The 18,439-nt window shown below is 38.6% G+C and overlaps 1 protein-coding gene across 11 annotated transcripts in view; it reads right to left on the bottom strand.

Moving 5' to 3' along the window:
* LOC122559435 (alanine and arginine rich domain containing protein) overlaps positions 1 to 18,439 on the bottom strand; it is a 158,995-nt gene that overhangs the window by 107,059 nt on the left and 33,497 nt on the right. For 8 of the 11 annotated variants that reach the window (XR_015760430.1, XM_087997196.1, XM_087997194.1 and 5 more), the window contains 5 exons: positions 17,141 to 17,177; positions 14,965 to 15,034; positions 6,034 to 6,094; positions 5,668 to 5,918; positions 2,390 to 2,534 (listed from right to left, as the gene is read on the bottom strand). Coding sequence is in view for 10 of the 11 variants with exons in the window: in XM_087997196.1 (XP_087853322.1) it covers positions 2,390 to 2,534; positions 5,668 to 5,918; positions 6,034 to 6,094; positions 14,965 to 15,034; positions 17,141 to 17,177 (564 nt within the window). In the remaining variant the exon portion in view is untranslated. The remainder of the gene's footprint in view (positions 1 to 2,389; positions 2,535 to 5,667; positions 5,919 to 6,033; positions 6,095 to 14,964; positions 15,035 to 17,140; positions 17,178 to 18,439) is intronic. The other 3 variants (XM_087997189.1, XM_087997191.1, XM_087997188.1) reach the window with 2 other exon arrangements.

The following is an 18,439-nucleotide window of genomic DNA, read 5'->3' as shown; positions in this document are numbered from 1 at the left end:
GAGCGTGTTTCTGGGCAGGATGATCTTTGGTGGGTGGGTGTGGACTCAATGTGCCAAATGGCCTGCTTCCATGCTGTAGGGATTCTATGATCCCTCCAGTGTTGCTGGGTCAAAATATTGGAACTCCCTCATCATCATTGGGGGTGTACCTGCATCAAATGGACAGCAGTGGTTCAAGAAAGCAGCTCACTGTCGCTTTCTCAAGAGCAACTTGGAATGGGCAAGATAAAAACATCTAATGAATGAATTTTAAAACTGTAATGAAGGGCATAATTCACTTATGCTGAAAATACTTGACAACTTTAGTCAAAATTAAGCATATTTTTGTGCTTCCGCACAAACTTTCAGGAAAGTTCAGGCCACTGTTTGAAATAAGAGAAGGAAAATACTTTAAAGTTTTGGATTAATGATTTTAAAAAATGGGCAGTATAGTGGCTCAGTGCTTAGTACTGCTGCCTCACAGCACCAGGGACCTGGGTTCAATTCCAGCCTTGAGTGACTGTCTGTGTAGAGTTTGCACGTTTTCAGTGTCTGCATAGGTTTCGTCCAGGTGCTCCAGTCCAAAGATGTGCAAGTTAGGTGGAATGGCCATGCTAAATCATTCCATAGTGACCAAGGGTATGCAGGATGTGTGTGTGTTTGTCATGGTAAATGCAGAATTGTGGGGATATTATGGGGGACTTGGTCTGCGTGAGTTGCTCTTCAGAGGGCTGGGTAGATTGGCCTCCTTCTGCACTTTAGGGTGTCTAGGATTCTATGAAAATGAATCCTTCTAAGACAAAGACAAATGGAAACACTCAGATGAACTGTCTTGTCTCAGACCTGCCAAAAAGAAAATTAGAAACAATAATTGCCTGTGCCTAATTGATCTTAAAGTGATGGTTAGCCTCCTTTCTCAACTGCTAAATCCCTATGTCAAAGGTATCCCTTAGAGCTTTTTTCACTAAAGAGTTCCAGAATTCCTATCCAGTGACTGACAGAATGACAATATGAGACAAGCTGGTCAGCTGTGAGACTTATCAAGGCAATTTGGAATCAATGAGACTCCCAAAAATCTGTTAATTGTCCTTGTTTCTAGGTCACCGACTTCACAGGTTTGAGAGATGCTGCTGGAGTAGTCTTGGAAGTTGAAGTGCGTACTGTATGCGCCCCATTCTGCAGTAATGGTACACCAGTGATGATGGTAGTGGACTTTAATGTGATGAACGAACCGCTAATCAAATGGACTACTTTGTCCTGAATGGCATCCAGAAGTTGCAGCCAGGTAAGGGAAAAACATTCAGTCATATTCCTGACTTATGTCCATGTGGAAGAGCTTAGTGGAATCAGATGGTGAATCAGTTGCTGCTCTTTGAATGCTTTTGGCCAATGGTGAGCCCAAGTTTGACACTGATTTAATGATAAATAAGTTTGCTTGGCACTTGTCTGAATGTGACTTGTTACTTGTGGATTCAAACATGAATGTTGCCTAGGGTTTTATGCATTCAGGCATGGACTGCTTTATAATCAGGAGAAATTGGAAATAAAACGACATTATACAGTCATCCAGAATGGCAAGATAGATGGTCAGGCCAAAACATTGTGGAAAAAATGGTTTGAGTATCTGAACTCAATTGTACTCCCAATAAGTAGTCTTCAGATTTGGTTTCAAGTAAATCATCCCAAAACACTTCAGAGTAAGATCGGATAAACATTAGTAAGATAAATGGCCAGTTAGACTATTTGGATAATGATGGCTGTGGAAAGATATTGGCCAGAATATGATGATTGATTTTTGAATAGTGCATGGCCAATATTTATATCAACTTGAACATGGACTTGGTTTAATGTGCCATCTGAACGGCAGATCTGACATTACAGTCTCCTTGAGACACACAAACAAATATTAACCTTGACAAATTACTCATGTCCTAGTTTGAATACCTCCCTTTTTGATTCAGGGGCTTTGGTACATGAAGATACACCCAGTTTACCAGGACAGTTGGAAAGACAGAGCTAAAAATGTGATGGGAGACAAAAATTATTACATCTTGGGAAACTTTGAATTCTGGGAAAGGTTGTAATACAAAATAGAAGTTATTGATGTAAGAATAAATATTTAATTGAAGAAGGTGAAGTTTTTGTGAGTGAAACATTAGTCCAATGATAAAAGGACACAACCTGAAACATTAACACTGTTTCCCGCTCAACAAATGTTGCCAAACCTCTTGTGTATTTCCAGCGTTTATCACAGAGAATTATGTATTCCTTGCCATTAGGTATAGAGATAGGAAAGGAACAAGGACAGCCACATAGGAGACATAATTTCAACCAAAGGAATTTGTTTCCTCATGATTGGTGATGGTCAGAGCGATTTAAAAATAAGTTTTAAAAATATACATATAGCTACCTCTTCTATTCTTTTGTTGGGAAGTATCTTCTGCCTGAGCACTATATGTGGAAGTTTCATCAAGGTTAGCAGGTTGATTTGGTGCAACTCTGGAGTTTGGTGAACATATTTCAACAGGCCATGTCTCTTCTTCTGAGGATCTGTCCTGCACAAGTTTAAAGATTGAATAACAGTAATTTGAATCCTATTGCATACGAACCACATCTAATATTTCATAAATTGAAGTTACAGATTACAGCAAACAGTAAACTTAGTCATCACAATTTCAAACCTGTAGTCTTAAAAAGGTTTCAGGAAATATACATTCAGATTCTGGAAAAAAGTACACTTGTTTATTTTGTAATTTGACTGCATTAAAAAGTTGTTATATATTTAACCATTCAGCCCTGACCTCTGTACTGCCTATCACTCACTGTGCTACACACGGTCATCTCCCTCAATCAATTCCTTTCTTTCATTCCAGGAGAAAAAAAACTCAACAGGGCAGAGAGAGACAAGACTGCTGATAGACTGCCTGACGTTTATGGAGGTGAGGAACCTGACCCTGATCACTCCAAGTAGCCATTAGACCCTACCCAAGCCTCGACTGATATTGGTGATTTCCCTACTTACTGCACCGGACTCCCTAACTGAAAGCAGTCTTCTGTTGATTTGACTGAAGACCTGTTGACAACGGTGCCTAGCACAGACACAAAGCCAGAAAGTTTAATGGCAAGGCAAAATAGAAGTACTGCCTGGTAGTTTTGTGTGGGTTAGAGAAAGTGGAAAGAAAGGCCAGACAGAACAAGGCAGAGATGCTGTGAGCATCTAGATAGGCTCAAGGTGAGTGAACCCTAAAAGAGCATGCAAGCAGCCTTGACACGTAGCCTCACCCAATCATGAGCTGGGTGTCTGTCCCACTGTACAAAGTATCCTTGCAGCACGCTTTAATTGTTAGTTGCTGGTGAGCTGTGAAACACAGCTTTCAAGTTCATAAGTGTCTTACAAGTAGATCAGAATGATGACATGAAAACTCTGAATGGCAGACAGGCAATGGATGTCAGTGCCCAGTAGTGCTGGTGCCCTGGACTATGCCTTGAGATGTTTGTGCCAGGTTTGCAAGATGGAGGTGCAAGCCGTAGGGTAGAGTTGCCAGATAACCCCTTTGATATTTGTGTCAGGAATTCTCTGCATCCAGTTTCCTTACAGCTGGTGATAGAATAGAAAGCTGTATATTAATGAAACAAGGTGTGCAGGTAATTAGGTCAACATTGAGCAATAATCCCTCTTAATAGATATCTCACACTGTTTTGTGAGAATCTGGTCTCTGTATCCAATACTTTGTTGGAAAATCTGCCCATGACAGAGAACAGCCTCATTGAAGTTCACATGGTATTCTCCCAAATTTCATGTCACAGTCTACAATTGCTCAGTCCTAGAAGGTTTTGACCTTTAACTTCAATGACTGACCAAGCTATAATGTCAGTTTTACAGCAAGATAACAAGTGGTGAACCTACTGCATTCTCTCTTTCACTACAGAGGTAGTTGTCAATATCACAGCATCACTTTAAATCAGCTAATGATTTTTTAAAATTCTGGGCTTGTTCCAAACGATAACGCAGATTATTTCTATTCTAATTCTAAAATAAATCTGAGTGATGTAAAGGTTTTCTAAATGAAGAATATTCCCTTTAGTGTTGCAAGTTACTCGAGAAAAGTGCCCCTGATTTTATGAATATTTTATAATAGACATCGCAACAGGTTATTTAGTGTGTAATTATTAAATAACAAATTTCCATAAAGAAACAGCTGGAGCTGGAGAGAAAAATAAAACTTGAGCAGCTTTATGATTTTCCAATTCGAGTGTGTGTGTGTGTGTATAGAATATTTAAAGCCACTTGTGTTTGCAAATGGTAAGCCGCATTAAATGTTGATGCATCCTTTATATTTCAGCTCTATTACAAAGATTTAGATTAGTGGCGAGATCTTGTTATTTCAATGCTAGGAGCCAGAGAACTTTATTCAATGCACTGCAGTTTGAAATTTGATTAGATTAGATTACTTACAGTGTGGAAACAGGCCCTTCGGCCCAACAAGTCCACACCGACCCGCCGAAGCGCAACCCACCCAGACCCGCTCCCCTACATTTACCCTTTCACCTAACACTACGGACAATTTAGCATGTCAATTCACCTAACCTGCACATTTTTTGGACTGTGGGAGGAAACCGGAGCACCCAGAGGAAACCCATGCAGACTCGGGGAGAATGTGCAAACTCCACACAGTCAGTCAGTCACCTGAGGCGGGAATTGAACCCGGATCTCTGGCGCGGTGAGGCAGCAGTGCTAACCACTGTGCCACCGTGCCGCCCACAGTTCTTGAATGATTTAGCTGGCAGCACTATTGTGATTTACTGAAACATTTGCTAATTAATATCTTCAAACATGTTGATTTTCAGTACCTTTATCTATGACACCACTACACAAAATGTACAATTCAGTTTAACATTTCATCTAGTCCCAGTGCCTTGTCAACCTTAAGTGCCAATAGTTCATCTAAGCCTTCTTCCTTATTAATTTTGAACCCTTCAAGTGACAGAGTTTCTTCCTACGTCAGGAAAAAGGGGCGCATCCTCCTCTTTTGAGAAGAATATGTATTCATTTAACAACTCAGCTGTGCTCCATGTGTAAATTCCCTTTTTGGTTCCTAATTGGCCCCTATTTGGCCCTACTCCTTTCAGCATTCTTTTCTTATATACATAGACTTTGGGATTCCCTTTTATTTAGCTGCGAGCCTTTTCTCATCCCCTTTGCTTTCTCACCTCCCCTCTAAATCTTTTGGTTTAATATTCCTGGTAACCTAATTTGCTTATTTTAAAAAACTGATCTCTGCAGGGAAATTCTGCTATTTCCTTTCCCAGAATCCACAATTTTTCATGTTTATTTTCTCATTATTTTCTCTATGCTGTTCAATTACATTGGAAAAAGTACCTTTCAGTTTCACATTATTGTATTCTTAGTTTGAATTAAGTTAGCTGTGTCCTACTTAACTGACTTTGGCACATAAGCTGTAAACAATCCTCTGGACCATTGTCATCCTCCACATGATTATTTTCTTCAACTAAAATAGATTCTGGATCATGCTTTTCTCTTTGTATTATCCAAGCTATTGATTACTTTGCATTTCAGTTGAGTTTTTGGCAGTAATTGCCAGCAATTTCTCCAAAATAATTTTCATTGCACCACTTAAGAAACAGTTCAAACCATTACAAATAGAATATAATCTATATAAAATCTACCTGCTTGCAGCCTTTAAAAGGGGTAAAATTTGATTGAGTTTTTATAAATGAGCTGGATGAAGGCATAGCTGTTTGAGGTGAAGCAAGTAAAGGTGTCTTTGATTGTGGTGAAGGCTGTAGAGGTGAGCAGTTATCATTAATTTCTTCTTCATCACGACTATCTTCTTCTGACTCTTCCTCACTTTCTATATCTGATTCGACTGGATGCAAATTGTCTGTATTCCGGACTTTGCAGAAGTTAGTCTTTTCTACTGAAGGAAAACAGAGAAATCCTTTGTTTGTACATGCTGAAACAACATGTCATTAACTATATATGAAGCAAATCAATATTTAAACTTAATTTTGATCATTTTTTCAACAACTTACCATTATCTTTACTTTGTTGTGAAGTATTTAGCAACTTAGTCAAGCTAAGCTTCTGTGGTACCTGTAAAAATAGAAAACATTTTCTTATCAGGAAAAATAAAGAGTTAAACATTTAAGGTGCAAAACATGTCTACATAGCATCTAAAGAGAATGTGCATTTTGGTAGCAATTGGTAAAGGGTATCAGCAAAGGAAGAACACTGAATAATGAACAACAGGACAGTGAATGGACTCCAAGACTTTGGAGTTGAGGCTGTGTCGTAGGATTGGCACGGAAGAAGGTGGTCATCTATATACAAGGGACTGGGAGACCCTGAAAATGCTTCAGATAACAGTGGGAACAAACAATTATCACAGTCATTGCCAGAAATATAGTCAAGGTCCTGGATACGGTGCCTTTCGAAGGTAAAAGTTCACAAGGTTAATGAATGCAACTTCTAATGCTATAATCTATCAGAAACAACTAGCCATACAAACCGCTCAACTCACAAAGCCTCCTTCATTTAGCACTCCCCAAATGTAAGACCTTTAGAAGGACACATGTAACAGATGCATTGAAAGGGTGTAGGTTTGCTTGCTGAGCTGTAGGTTTAATATCCATATGGATATCAAACCTACAGCTCAGCGAGCAAACCTACACCCTAAACCTCAACCTGAGCTACAAACCTTCACAAACCTTGCAAAAAGATGCATTGAAACATTACTACCTGCAAGTTCCCCTCCAAGGGGCACAGCATCTTGACTTGGTAAGGAAAAGCAGCTGGGAATGCGATAAGTAGATCAAGGTGGGGTGAAAGTGATAGGTTGGAGAGGAGATTGGAGAGGAGGGTGAAGCAGATAAGTGGGAAGGAAAATTGACAGGTAGGACTGTTCAAGAGGGCGGTGCTGCTTTGGGAGGTTGGGACTGGGATAAGGTGGGGGAAGGAAAATGGGGAAACTGGTGAAACCCACATTAATCCCATTTGGTTGAAGGGTCCCAAGATGGAAGATGAGGCATTCTTCCTCCAGGAGTCGGATGGTTAGAGTTTGGCAATGGATGAGGCCCAGGACCTGCATGTCCTTAGCAGAGTGAGGGGTGTTAAGGTGAGGGACAATTTATCAGCTTGAATACAGGATTGGTTAACCAACAGATAGCACAGAGATCGGATAAATAGGTCATTTTCTAGTTGGCAAGATGTAACTAATGGGGTATCTCAGGGTTCAGTCCTTGACCCCCAACTATTTACAATCTATATTAATGACTTGGATGCAGGGATATAAAAAAAGTGTCATCTACAAATTTGGCAATAAGGTAGGTGGGAAAATAAGTTGCATTGAAAAAATGAGAAACTTACAAATGGACATGGAGGCATTAGGTGAATGGGCCAACCTTTGGCAGATGAAGTTTAACTTGGATAAGTGAGAGGTTATCCATTTTGGTTACAGGAATGGAAAGACAACTTATTATCTAAATAGACAGAAACTTCAGAGTGCTCTGATGCAGAGAGATCTAGGCATCCTTGTGCTTGAACCACAGAAAACTTTTATGTAGGCACTGTAAGTAATAAGGAAGGTAAATGGAATAAAGTATAAAAGTAGGAAAGTGTTGCCGCAACTATACAAGGCAACAGTCAAAAGGTACCTGCAGTAATGCATATAATTTTGTGTCCCTTGAGGAGGGATGCAGTTACACTGGAGCAATTCAGAGAAGGTTTATCAGATTGATTTCAGAGATGATGAGACCTCATTGAGATTTATAAGAAGTTAAAGGTGGTGGACATAGTAGATGCTCCTTCTTGTATGAGTGCTCATAGAGATAATGTGAAATTACTTCTCTCAAAGGGTCGTGAATCTGTGGAATTCACTAACCCAAAGCATGATGGAAGCTGGGACATTGAGTAAATTTAAGGAGCAGCTGGACAGATTTTTAATTTGTAATGGCTTATGGGGAACAGACAAGAAAATGGAGTTGAGGTCAAGATTAGATCAGCCATAGGATCATATTAAATAGCAGAGTAGCTTCAAGGGGCTGAATTGACTATACCTGTTCCTAGTTCTTGTGTTCACATGCAAATTTGTAGCATTATTCCATAACCATTGAGACCATTAGATCATAATGTCCAATTAATCTTAGTACTGGACAAGTCAAATCAGTGACAGGAACCTGGTTGAGTAGATCATAATTTTTAAAAATTTTAATCACTGAAGTGACCTTTGACTAAAATATAAGTGTGCAATTTGTAATTTATTAACAAGGGAGAAAAAACACCCTATTGCCATACAACGCAGATTCAAATATTCTTAAACACAGCAGAAATAAATCAAGCACTCTTTATAGAATGAGCAGAAAGAAGACCTTTGTATCAGAATCATAGAACATAGAACAGTACAGCGCAGAACAGGCCCTTCGGCCCTCAATGTTGCACCGAACTATGAACTAATCTAAGCCCATCACCCTGCACTATATATTATAATGTAGCTTACAAATGTTGTTGTACTAAGAACATCTAGTACTTATTTCTAGCAAGATCCCATTCATTTCATTTCCAAGGGACAGTGAGACTCATTTTTTAATACTTTTATAGGCTTTAAAATAATTAAAAATTCAACTCACTACTGACACTGTAGATAATTCTTTCTTGGTGAAACCACAGGTCGCATACATGGGATCTTGTTTATGGATGTATAATTTTCAAGACGTGACATATGAACATTTCCTGTATTTACGAATGGCTCTTTTACACTGGAGAACTACACGGGACAATTTGCATGCAAATCAACTTGAGAATGCACTCCAGAATGGAGTTTGTTTGCATAACAGGGATTGCCTGTATAGTGTGCAGTTCTTGTCTCCTCATTTGAGGAAGATGTCAATGTATTAAAGACAGTCCAGAGAAAGTATACTATATTGATGTCTAAAATTTCCCTATAAAGGAGAGGTTGGCAGAATGGGCTTGTTGGAATTTAAAAGAGAGTGAGAGAGGTGAATGGCCTTGACAGGGTGGGCTTGGAAAGGATGTTTCTACTGTGGACAAGTCCTGAATTGGAGGCACTGTTTTGAAATTAGGGGTCAGCCTTTTAGGACAGAGAGGAGGAGATTTTTTTTTCCCCTCAGAGGGTTGAGGTTTTGGATTGCTCTGCCTCAGAAGACAGTGTAGGCAGAGTCATTAAATATTTTAAACTAGAGATATTTAGATTCTTGTTAGACAAGGAAATCAAACTATATTAGGGATAGATGGGGTTGTGGAAATCCAAATACAAACTGATCAGCCATTGACACACTAATTTGCAGAGTAGGCTCAAGGATCCAAACTTTTGCTCCTATTTCATATATTTGCATGTTCACTACTTCACAATGTTGCAAGAGTCACAAACACAGCTCAGAGCTTGTATATATTGCTACTTATGATATTATGATCCAGATACATCATCCAGATTGCCAACATTCATTAATATGCTTTTTCTCACATAGAGAATAAAATGTTGCCCAATGTCAGTGATTAGGTGGGTATGCCCTAACCTCATGATCTGAAGAAACCACTAACTGTTATTAGGACAGCTACTACTGAGTCTGTGGCTAATTCCACCGTACGACTATAGAGATATCAGTACCCTCACACAAAGTTACTTTGAATACCCTCATTCCCAATCTCTTCTGATTTAAAAGCTGCAGATGCCTTAACTATTGTCTGAACTATTAATGCTGTTGAGAGAGTTTTAAACAATCTTTCTAGCTAATTTTAAACTAATTTGGGAGGGGTATGGGAACTAAGAGAGAATATTAGAGAAGAATACTGATGTTAATAAAAGCTTGGAGAGACAGTAAGCTAGCATAGAGAATAATAAGTTAATAATGAAGTCAAAATGAAGGGAAAAGCAATGAAATGCATTCCTTACATGTATGCGAATACATGTAGTGTAATAAATCAGATTTGGAAATTATAAGTTGCAGATTGCTATGGTGTTGTGGCAACAACAATCTCAAGGAAAGGCAAGTCTGGGTATTAAATACTCCTGGGTATAGGTGGCTCAGAAAAGATAGGAAAGGGAGAAAAGCATTGTTTAAGGAAAGTGTTGCAGTGCAAGAGAAAGAGGATGTTTCAGAGATTCAAGGACAGAATCAATTTGACTAGAGCTAAGGAACAAAAAGGATGCAATTACATTGCTTGGTCTAGTCAAGGGAACATCAATTGGTGGGACAAATGTAGAGGAATCAATTTGTAGGAAAATTAAAGGGAAATGCCAACATGATAGAGTAGTTATAATGGGGGCTTTAATGACTCAAATATAAGTGGGATAGCAGATGTATAATGGACAGCAAGAAGCAAATTTTCCTAGCTGGCGCTCAGGTGAATTGCCTACAGTAGGTTTTTTTTTTCCTTTATTCTGTTACAGGATGAGAGTATTGCTGGCTAGGCAGCATTTATTGCCCATCCCTAATTTCTCAGAGGGCAGTTGTGAGTTAACCACATTGCTGTGGTTCTGGAGTCACATGTAGGCCAGACCAGGTAAGGATGGCTGACTTCCTTCCCTAAAGGATGTTAGTGAACCAGTTGGATTTTTCCAACAACTGGCAACAATTTTATAATAGTCATTAGATTCTTAATTCCAGACGTTTTATTGAATGCAAATTCCTCCATGTGCCATGGTGAGTTTCGAACCAGGTCCCTAAAATATTATCTGGATCTCTGGATTACCAGTTTAATGACAATACCACTAGGCCATCGCCTCCCCAATTGAGTATGCACGCAGTCCAACAGGAAGGGCAAGGTCTAGGATCTTGGTGGAGAATGACCATGGTTAATCTACAGTAAGAAAAATCAACTGAGTGGGAGCAGACTTCAAGGGACAAGAATGGGGTTGGGCAGGATCCACTGGAGCAAAAGGATGTTGGCAAAAGCCGTGACTGGCAACAGGCCAATTTCAAACAGGAGAGAGAGCCACAAAGTCACATAGCATAGAACAGACTCTTCAGTCCAACTAGGCAAAAGTAAGGACTGCAGATGCTGAAAATCAGAGTCTAGATTAGGGCTGAAGAAGGGCTTTTGCCTGAAACGTCGATTTTCCTGTTCCTCGGATGCACCTGCTGTGCTTTTCCAGCACCCCTCTAATCTAGACTGTTCGGTCCAACTAGTCAAAAATGACCATATACCAGAACTAAACTAATCCCACCTGCCTGCGTTTGGCCTATATCCCTCCAAATCTTTGCTTTCATGTATATATCTAAATGTCTTTTAAAACATTGTAACTGTGCCTGCCTTCACTATTTTCTCTGGCAGTTCATTCCATATTCTAATCACTCTGAAAAAGTTGTCCCTTGCGTCCTTTTTAAATCTTTTTCCTCTCACCATGAAAATACACTCCCTAGTTTTGAACTCCCCCATCTTAGGGAAAAGAACTTTGATATTCACCTGTCATGATTTTATAAACCTCTATAAAGTCATCCTTCAACCTTGTACACTCCAGTGAAAAAAGTCCCAGACTATCCAGCCTCTTCTTATAATTCTTCCATTCCCAGTAACAACCTGGTAAAGCTTTTCTGAACCCTCTCCAGTTTAGAACAGGTGTAGGCCATCTGGCCCTTGAAGCTCAGTCCGCCATTCAATAAGGTCGTGGCTGATCTTTTCATGGCCTCAGCTCCACTTAACCACCCTCTTACCGTAACCCTTAACTCTTTTACTGTTCAAAAAATCTTAGCTTTAAAAACATTCAAAGAGGGCGACTGTGTGGAGCTTGCATATTCTCCGTGCCTTTGTGGGTTTCCTCTGGGTGCTCTGGTTTCCTCCCAAGTCCAAAGATGTGCAGGTTAGGTGAATTGGCCATGCTAAATTGCCCATAGTGTTCAGAGATATGTAGGTTAGGTGCATTAATCACGGGAAATGCAGAGCAATAGGGTAGAGGAGTAGGGCTGGGTGGGATACTCTTCGTTGGGTTGGTGTGGACTTGTTGGGCCAAATGGCCTGTTTCCACATTGTGGGGATTCTATGTCATTCAAAGTCTAAGTCATATTAATTGGTTAGGAAATTCCACAGATTCACAATGTTTTGGGTGAAGAAATTCCTTCTCAATTCAGTCCTAAACGTGGACCCCCTAACTTTGAGGCTACGTCCTTTTGTTCTAGTTTCACCTGCCAGTAGAAATAACCTCCATGCTTCTATCTTATCTATTCCCTTTGTAATCTTATAGGTTTCTAAAAGATCCCCCCCCCCCCCCCCCATTCTAAAGAGACTCTACTCTCTCTCATTGCTCTTTTGCTCTTAATGTGCTTCTGGAATCTCTTCAGATTATCCTTAGCCTTATCTAACAAGTGCCCCTCTGGGCCTTCCTTATTTCCCTTTTAAGAATGCGTACACTCTTTATACTCTTCAAATTATTCATTTGATCCCTGTTGTCTACATCTAATAAGATGACTTTATTCTTTACTCATCCATTATTCCTTAATCTTACCAGCCTTACTTTTCACTCTAACAGGAACAATGTTTCTGAACGCTTGTTATCATATTTTTGAAAGCCTCCCACTTATCAGTCATCCCTTTACCTGTGAATAGTCGACTCCAATCAACTTTTGAAAATTCTTGTCTCATACCATAGCTCACTCCAATTAAGAACTCGAATTTTTTTTGAAGGTCTATCCTTTTCCAATACCGTTTCAAAACTAGTCACAAAGTGTTCCCCGTACTAATACTTTTGTCACACCTTGCCTTAACTCCCAAGAGAAGGCCCAGTTTTGCTTCTTCCCTAATAGGAAGATTTGCATACTTATAAAGAAAACGTTCTTGAGCACGTAATAAAATCCTCATCATCCCAACCTTTAACACAATGGCAGTCCTAGTCATAGTTAGGAAAATCAAAATCCCTTACTATTACAACCCTATTACACTTACATTTATCTGCAATCTCTCTACAAATTTGCTCTTCATTTTCCCTCTGACTATTGGGGGGGCCCCATAGTACATTCCCATCAAAGCAATCATCCTTTGCGTATTTCTAATTTCAAACCATATATTTTCACCAAATAGTCTCTAAGAAATATTCTCAGAGATAATTTGAGTACAGTCAACACAAATTCCCAAAAAATGAAAATTGCAGGACAAACAGATGTCCCTGAACAAGAAAGGAGATAGAAATTAAGATATATATCAATGCGCTTATGAAAGCTATCGTGTAAAAACTACACAGGGAACCAAAAGGAATAGTGAAGGTTCAGAGGGATGGTAAAAAAAACAAACTTTTAAAGAAGCAAAGAGAAGTTATGAGGAAAGACTGCATCCAACAGAGAGGAATCCTAAACTCTTTTGTAGCAGTATTTCGCAAAAAGTGGTGTTGGGCTATGAAAGTCATCTAATGTTGAAACTCTGCACCTAAACTAAGTATTTTTTGAAAAAAGGCACGGAGATAAGAATTAGGATACTAACTGTTGATACATACGTATGTGCTACTCAGTTGCCAATAAGGATGATGCTTCACACAGAGGGATGGTTCGGACAGTGACATTCCAGAGAAAGCTAGAGTTTCCAAAAAAGTGTAATGTCCTAATGATGCCATTAGTCATCATGGTCATCGAACTAGCACACACTGTAGCTTTTCCAGGTAACATATACTTTTTTTTCGCTTTTCCAATGTAATTTCTATGTAATGCCCTAGCTTTGTGAATATGCCTTATTTGCTCGTCAGCTAGAACGAATGTTTAATGTATTAAAAAGATATGAATGTATCTCTTGTAAGCTTTCCCCATATACATACCAATACAATCAAAAGTTTTTCCAATCAAGGAGCACACTGTATGGTCCATGCGAACAACTTGCAAACAACAATTGGCTGTTGTGTTGTCTGATTGCATAAAACTGGTCAATTTTATTAAAGCAAATACAATGAACAGCTGAAAATTCAAAGAACAGTGCGCAGAGATGGATGCTGAACACACAAACCTTTTGCTACAGAGTTGAAGTGGGGTGGTTGTTGTTTGGCAAGGTATTATTTTGAATCTTTAAAATAAAAGAAGAAATTCTATGATTCTTGATTTGAAAGAAATCTAAGATAACAGTTACTCGATAATACAGGTGGTCTTCAAAATTGGGATACATGGCAGTCATACTTGGGCTTCTAAGTGAACAGGATTTGCAGATGCAAGGTCCATTGACTTCATCCTTGTTTCTTGCAGCCAAAATAGAAACTTTCAAAAATAAACTGGATGCTTAGAATAAAAAAAGGATTGATGAAGGAATATTTGATTTGTTTTAATGCATTGTAGACATACAAGAGAACATGGAATATGACAATCATTGTATTGCTAAACTCATTTCAGAACAACCAGATAAGCTCAAGGACAAATTTAATGAATATTTTCCATCTGAAGACAATCCGCAGATCAGATTTTTGCAAATAACAGATTTGTTCATTCACTCTGGCAGTGAAACAATTAAGCTGGAACTTTCATTCTCAGAGGAAGATCGTCTCATTGAATTAATAGCCTGTCCAACATTGAACGAATCATTCAACAGTCTTCCTTAAAAAGTGATAACAGAATATGAACTACTTACTGAAGCGGCTATTAAGAAATGAATAGCCTTTTCTTACCTATATCTTGGTGAACACACCTTTTCTGCATTTGCACTATTCAAAGGAAAGAAATATACCATTTGGTACAGCTTCTCCACTTTGCCAACTTTTGATCTCTGCAATTTCATCACATACGTTTATTTTGTTTGTCTCTCATTTTTTTGCAATATATAGTGTTTGGATAGGCTACAGCATCCATCCCATCACCTTTAACTGTTAGCTATATGCCTTTGCATGATCAGCAATAAGAATCTGTATTCCAAAAAAGGCATTTCATGGTCTTACAATTATTGTCAGTCATGTGCTAGGCATGAGCCATTAATACCCAAGGAAGAGATAATGCAATATTTACTACAACCCTGTTTAAAACCAAAATATTGACAAAATAAAGTACCTTGGAGTTAAATTGCAGTTCCTCATCTTCATTGGAAGATAGCCATGAGTCACCTGCACCTTTTGAGGCTCTAAAATCAAAATGTGTAAAAATAATCTTATAAGGAAAATTAAGGTTATAATAATACACCAGTTTTAAAAATGTTAAAAAATCTAACAGAAGATTAATATTCCTCAAGTATTGCTGAAAGACAAGCTATCAAACTTTTCATCTTGTACTCATCAGGACAAACACTAAAATGTCAAACAATCATTATTTATTTTATTGAAGAGCTCCCTGCATATGATCATATGTCACTTCTCAAGTGTAAATGAGCCATGTTACAATCCTGATTAGCCTAAATCGATTACTAGTGTTACTGTTAGAACACTCAATTGTTCATCAAATGTTGCCCAATCTCAATCATATTGAACAGCAAACTGTTTTTAAAAAAGATTTTGCAAGCACTAGCTAGTTAAGTACATAATGTATATTTTGCCTAATTCAGACAGTTAGAAGAACAAGTTGAGAGATTTGATCAGCCAACCATTGGGACATGTTAATAATATGCAATTCCAGGTGTAGGAAACGCTTGCTGAATCATTGAATGATTACACCACCAATCAGTTGAGCTTGTAATTAGGATAATTTACAGTTGCCAGAAGTAATGCATATTCATATGCAGGAATTCTGTTTTTGAAAACAAAAAGGATTTTTTCAAGTCCTGAACATTTTTTAAAATTATCCAGAGTACACAAATCCTACAGCTCTGTTCCTTTGTCCATGGCAATACCTCAATCAATTGAAGTGACTTGCCAAATAAGCAGCACTCTTTCTCACCAGTAATACAAATTGCAATCATTTGAAATTTGGCATTTTTGCATTTATCTAGTTTTTTTTTCAATTGACTCATAGCATGTGGGCTTCACTGGTCAGCCAGCCTTTAGTCCCCAATCCCTAGTTGTTCGAGAAAGTGGTGAGTTGCCTTTTCCAAATGTTGCAGTGCATGCCCTGTAGGTAGACCCAAAATGACATTAGGGAGGGAATTCCAGGAATTTGATCCAGGTGACAGTGAAGGAATGGCAATACATTTACAAGTCAGGATGGTGATGGTTTAGAGGGGAACTTACATGTGGTGGTGTTCCCATGTATCTGCTGCCCTTGTGTTTCTCAGTGAAAGGCCTCATAAATCTGGAAGGCATAATCTAAGGAACTCTCTTGAATTCCTGCAGTGCATTTTATATATACTACATATCGCTGTTACTTAGCATTTGTGGTGGAGAGTGGTATTTGTGGATGTGATGTCAATGTTTCATCCTGGATTGTATCAAGCTTCTTGAGTGTTGTTGGAGCTGCATTCATCAAGGCAAGTGGGAATTATTCCATTATAATCCTGACCTGTGTCTCGTAGACAGTGAACAGGATTTGGGGAGTCAGGAGGTGAATTACTTGCCACAGTATTCCTGGTCTTGTGGCCACTTAAGTCCAATTAAGTTTCTAGTTAATGGGAACCACAGGATGTTGATGATGAGGAACTTAGGGATGGCAACACCATTGAATATCAAGGGTGATGAGATTGTTTCCTACTGGAGATGCCTGTCATTTGTATGGTGTATGTGAATCTTATTTGCCACATGTCAGCTCAAGCCTTGGCATTATTCAGAACTTCAACTTTAAGGGCATTTAAACTGTCATTGGATAAACATATGGATGATAATGGAATCGTGTAGGTTAGATGGGTTTCACATTGTTGCGCCGACCTGTGAAACCATAGAGAGCCAAATACAACGTTCTTGTTCTATGTTGCATTTGAACATTGACTGCTTCATTATCTGAGGAGTCATGAATGATGCTGAACATCATTCAGTGAACATCCCCAGTTCTGAACTTATGATGGAGGGAAGGTTGATGATAAAGAAGCTGAAGATAGTTGGCCTAGGATACTAGAGTCTAGATTAGAGTGCTGGAAAAGCACAGGTCAGGCAGCATCCGAGGAGCAGGAAAATTGACGTTTCGGGCAAAAGCCCTTTGGCCTAGGATACTACCCTGTCGAGGTGCCCTAGAGATGATATGATCGACCTACCATAGTCATCTTCCTATGTGCCAGGTATCCAGATGAATGCAAGGTGAAAGGCTTTGATACCATACATCCCTTTACAGCAATATTCAAGTTTTATACTACCAATTGACTTCTTACCTACTGACTGATTCTGTCTGAGATGCATCATCTGTTACTGCAAAACAAAATTAATAACTTACACATGGCTATAAATACCTAAGTTCATAATTCATTAGTTTTAGTACAACTTTTAATTTTAGATTTGCCATTTTTAAAATGTAAGATAATTGAAAACACCTGGTTTCAAAATCTGGTAAGCAGATGTAAAGTAACGGCAAATCAAAAGATGGCCTATGTTTATTCTATAGGTCGGTCGACCTTTCTGAGATTCTTGATGGAGATGGTTGTCAACGGCTGTTTCAAGGAATTTAAATTACTCATATTGTTTCTAAGTCAAAGGGAAAGTTGGGAATTGGCGATAATTAGTTTAAGTCTCAATATGGATAATCAATGGCATATCACATTACTGTACGGTTAGACTGCATCGTTTTTTTTTTGATTTTGGGTGTGTGAGAGATTTCTCAGAAAATGAAACTTGAGGTCTAGGTCTAGAATAGCTTGCCAGAGCAAATCTACCAGTGACTTGAACCAGCAGAAGGGTGCTTTCTGGAATTGTGGCGATTTTAGATCTGAAGTCACCACAAATGAAATGAGGTCCATGCTTTAGATGAAGAGTAAATAATCCTGAAATATGAAGGAGAATCGGCATGTTCTGCTTGCTGAATGGCAGTGAAAGAACCTCAAGAAGGTGCATAACTCAGAACAGCAGGAACAGTCAAAAGAATTAAAGTAAATTCCTGGAAGCTGAGTCATATCTTGATTTGGTTTCTGGACAAAAGAAGAAATGCTCAAGATTTGTATAGGGGAACACTTGGGTGGAAATGAAAGTATCCAAGTAAAACTGCTGTCGCGATCTTCAGATTTAATGTTTACGTTTACAAAATAGTACATTAATTTGTTGTACTTGCTTTAACATGTGTACAACAAACATTTAAACATTACAGTTTGCCTTTTTAAAGTTAATAATTGAGGTGAATTTCCTTTTCAAAGAAACTAATTTGTAATCATAAAATAAGGAACTTGATTTATTAAAAATTTAGACTTGTTTTTTTTTATTGTTTTCATATTGATTTTTTTTTTCAAATACAACAATTTAAGGCTACTGCCCTACAGGAACAATTCCATTTAAAAGCTTGACTCTACTCAGGTTTGTTCACATTGGAATGCTTCTATGGAACAAAGAAAATTAGGCCCACCAAGCCTGCGCCGATCCAGATCCTCTATCTAAACCTGTCACCTATTTTCTAAGGGTTTGTATCCCTCTGCTCCCTGCCCATTCATGTATCGGTCTAGATACATCTTCAACGATGCTATCAT

This window comes from Chiloscyllium plagiosum, unplaced genomic scaffold, assembly GCF_037043375.1.
Source record: "Chiloscyllium plagiosum isolate Xiang-an unplaced genomic scaffold, Cpla_swu_hap1 HiC_scaffold_19, whole genome shotgun sequence".
NCBI lineage: Eukaryota > Metazoa > Chordata > Chondrichthyes > Orectolobiformes > Hemiscylliidae > Chiloscyllium > Chiloscyllium plagiosum.
Note: the sequence above shows the minus strand (reverse complement) of the source record. Positions and strands in the feature narration are given on the sequence as shown.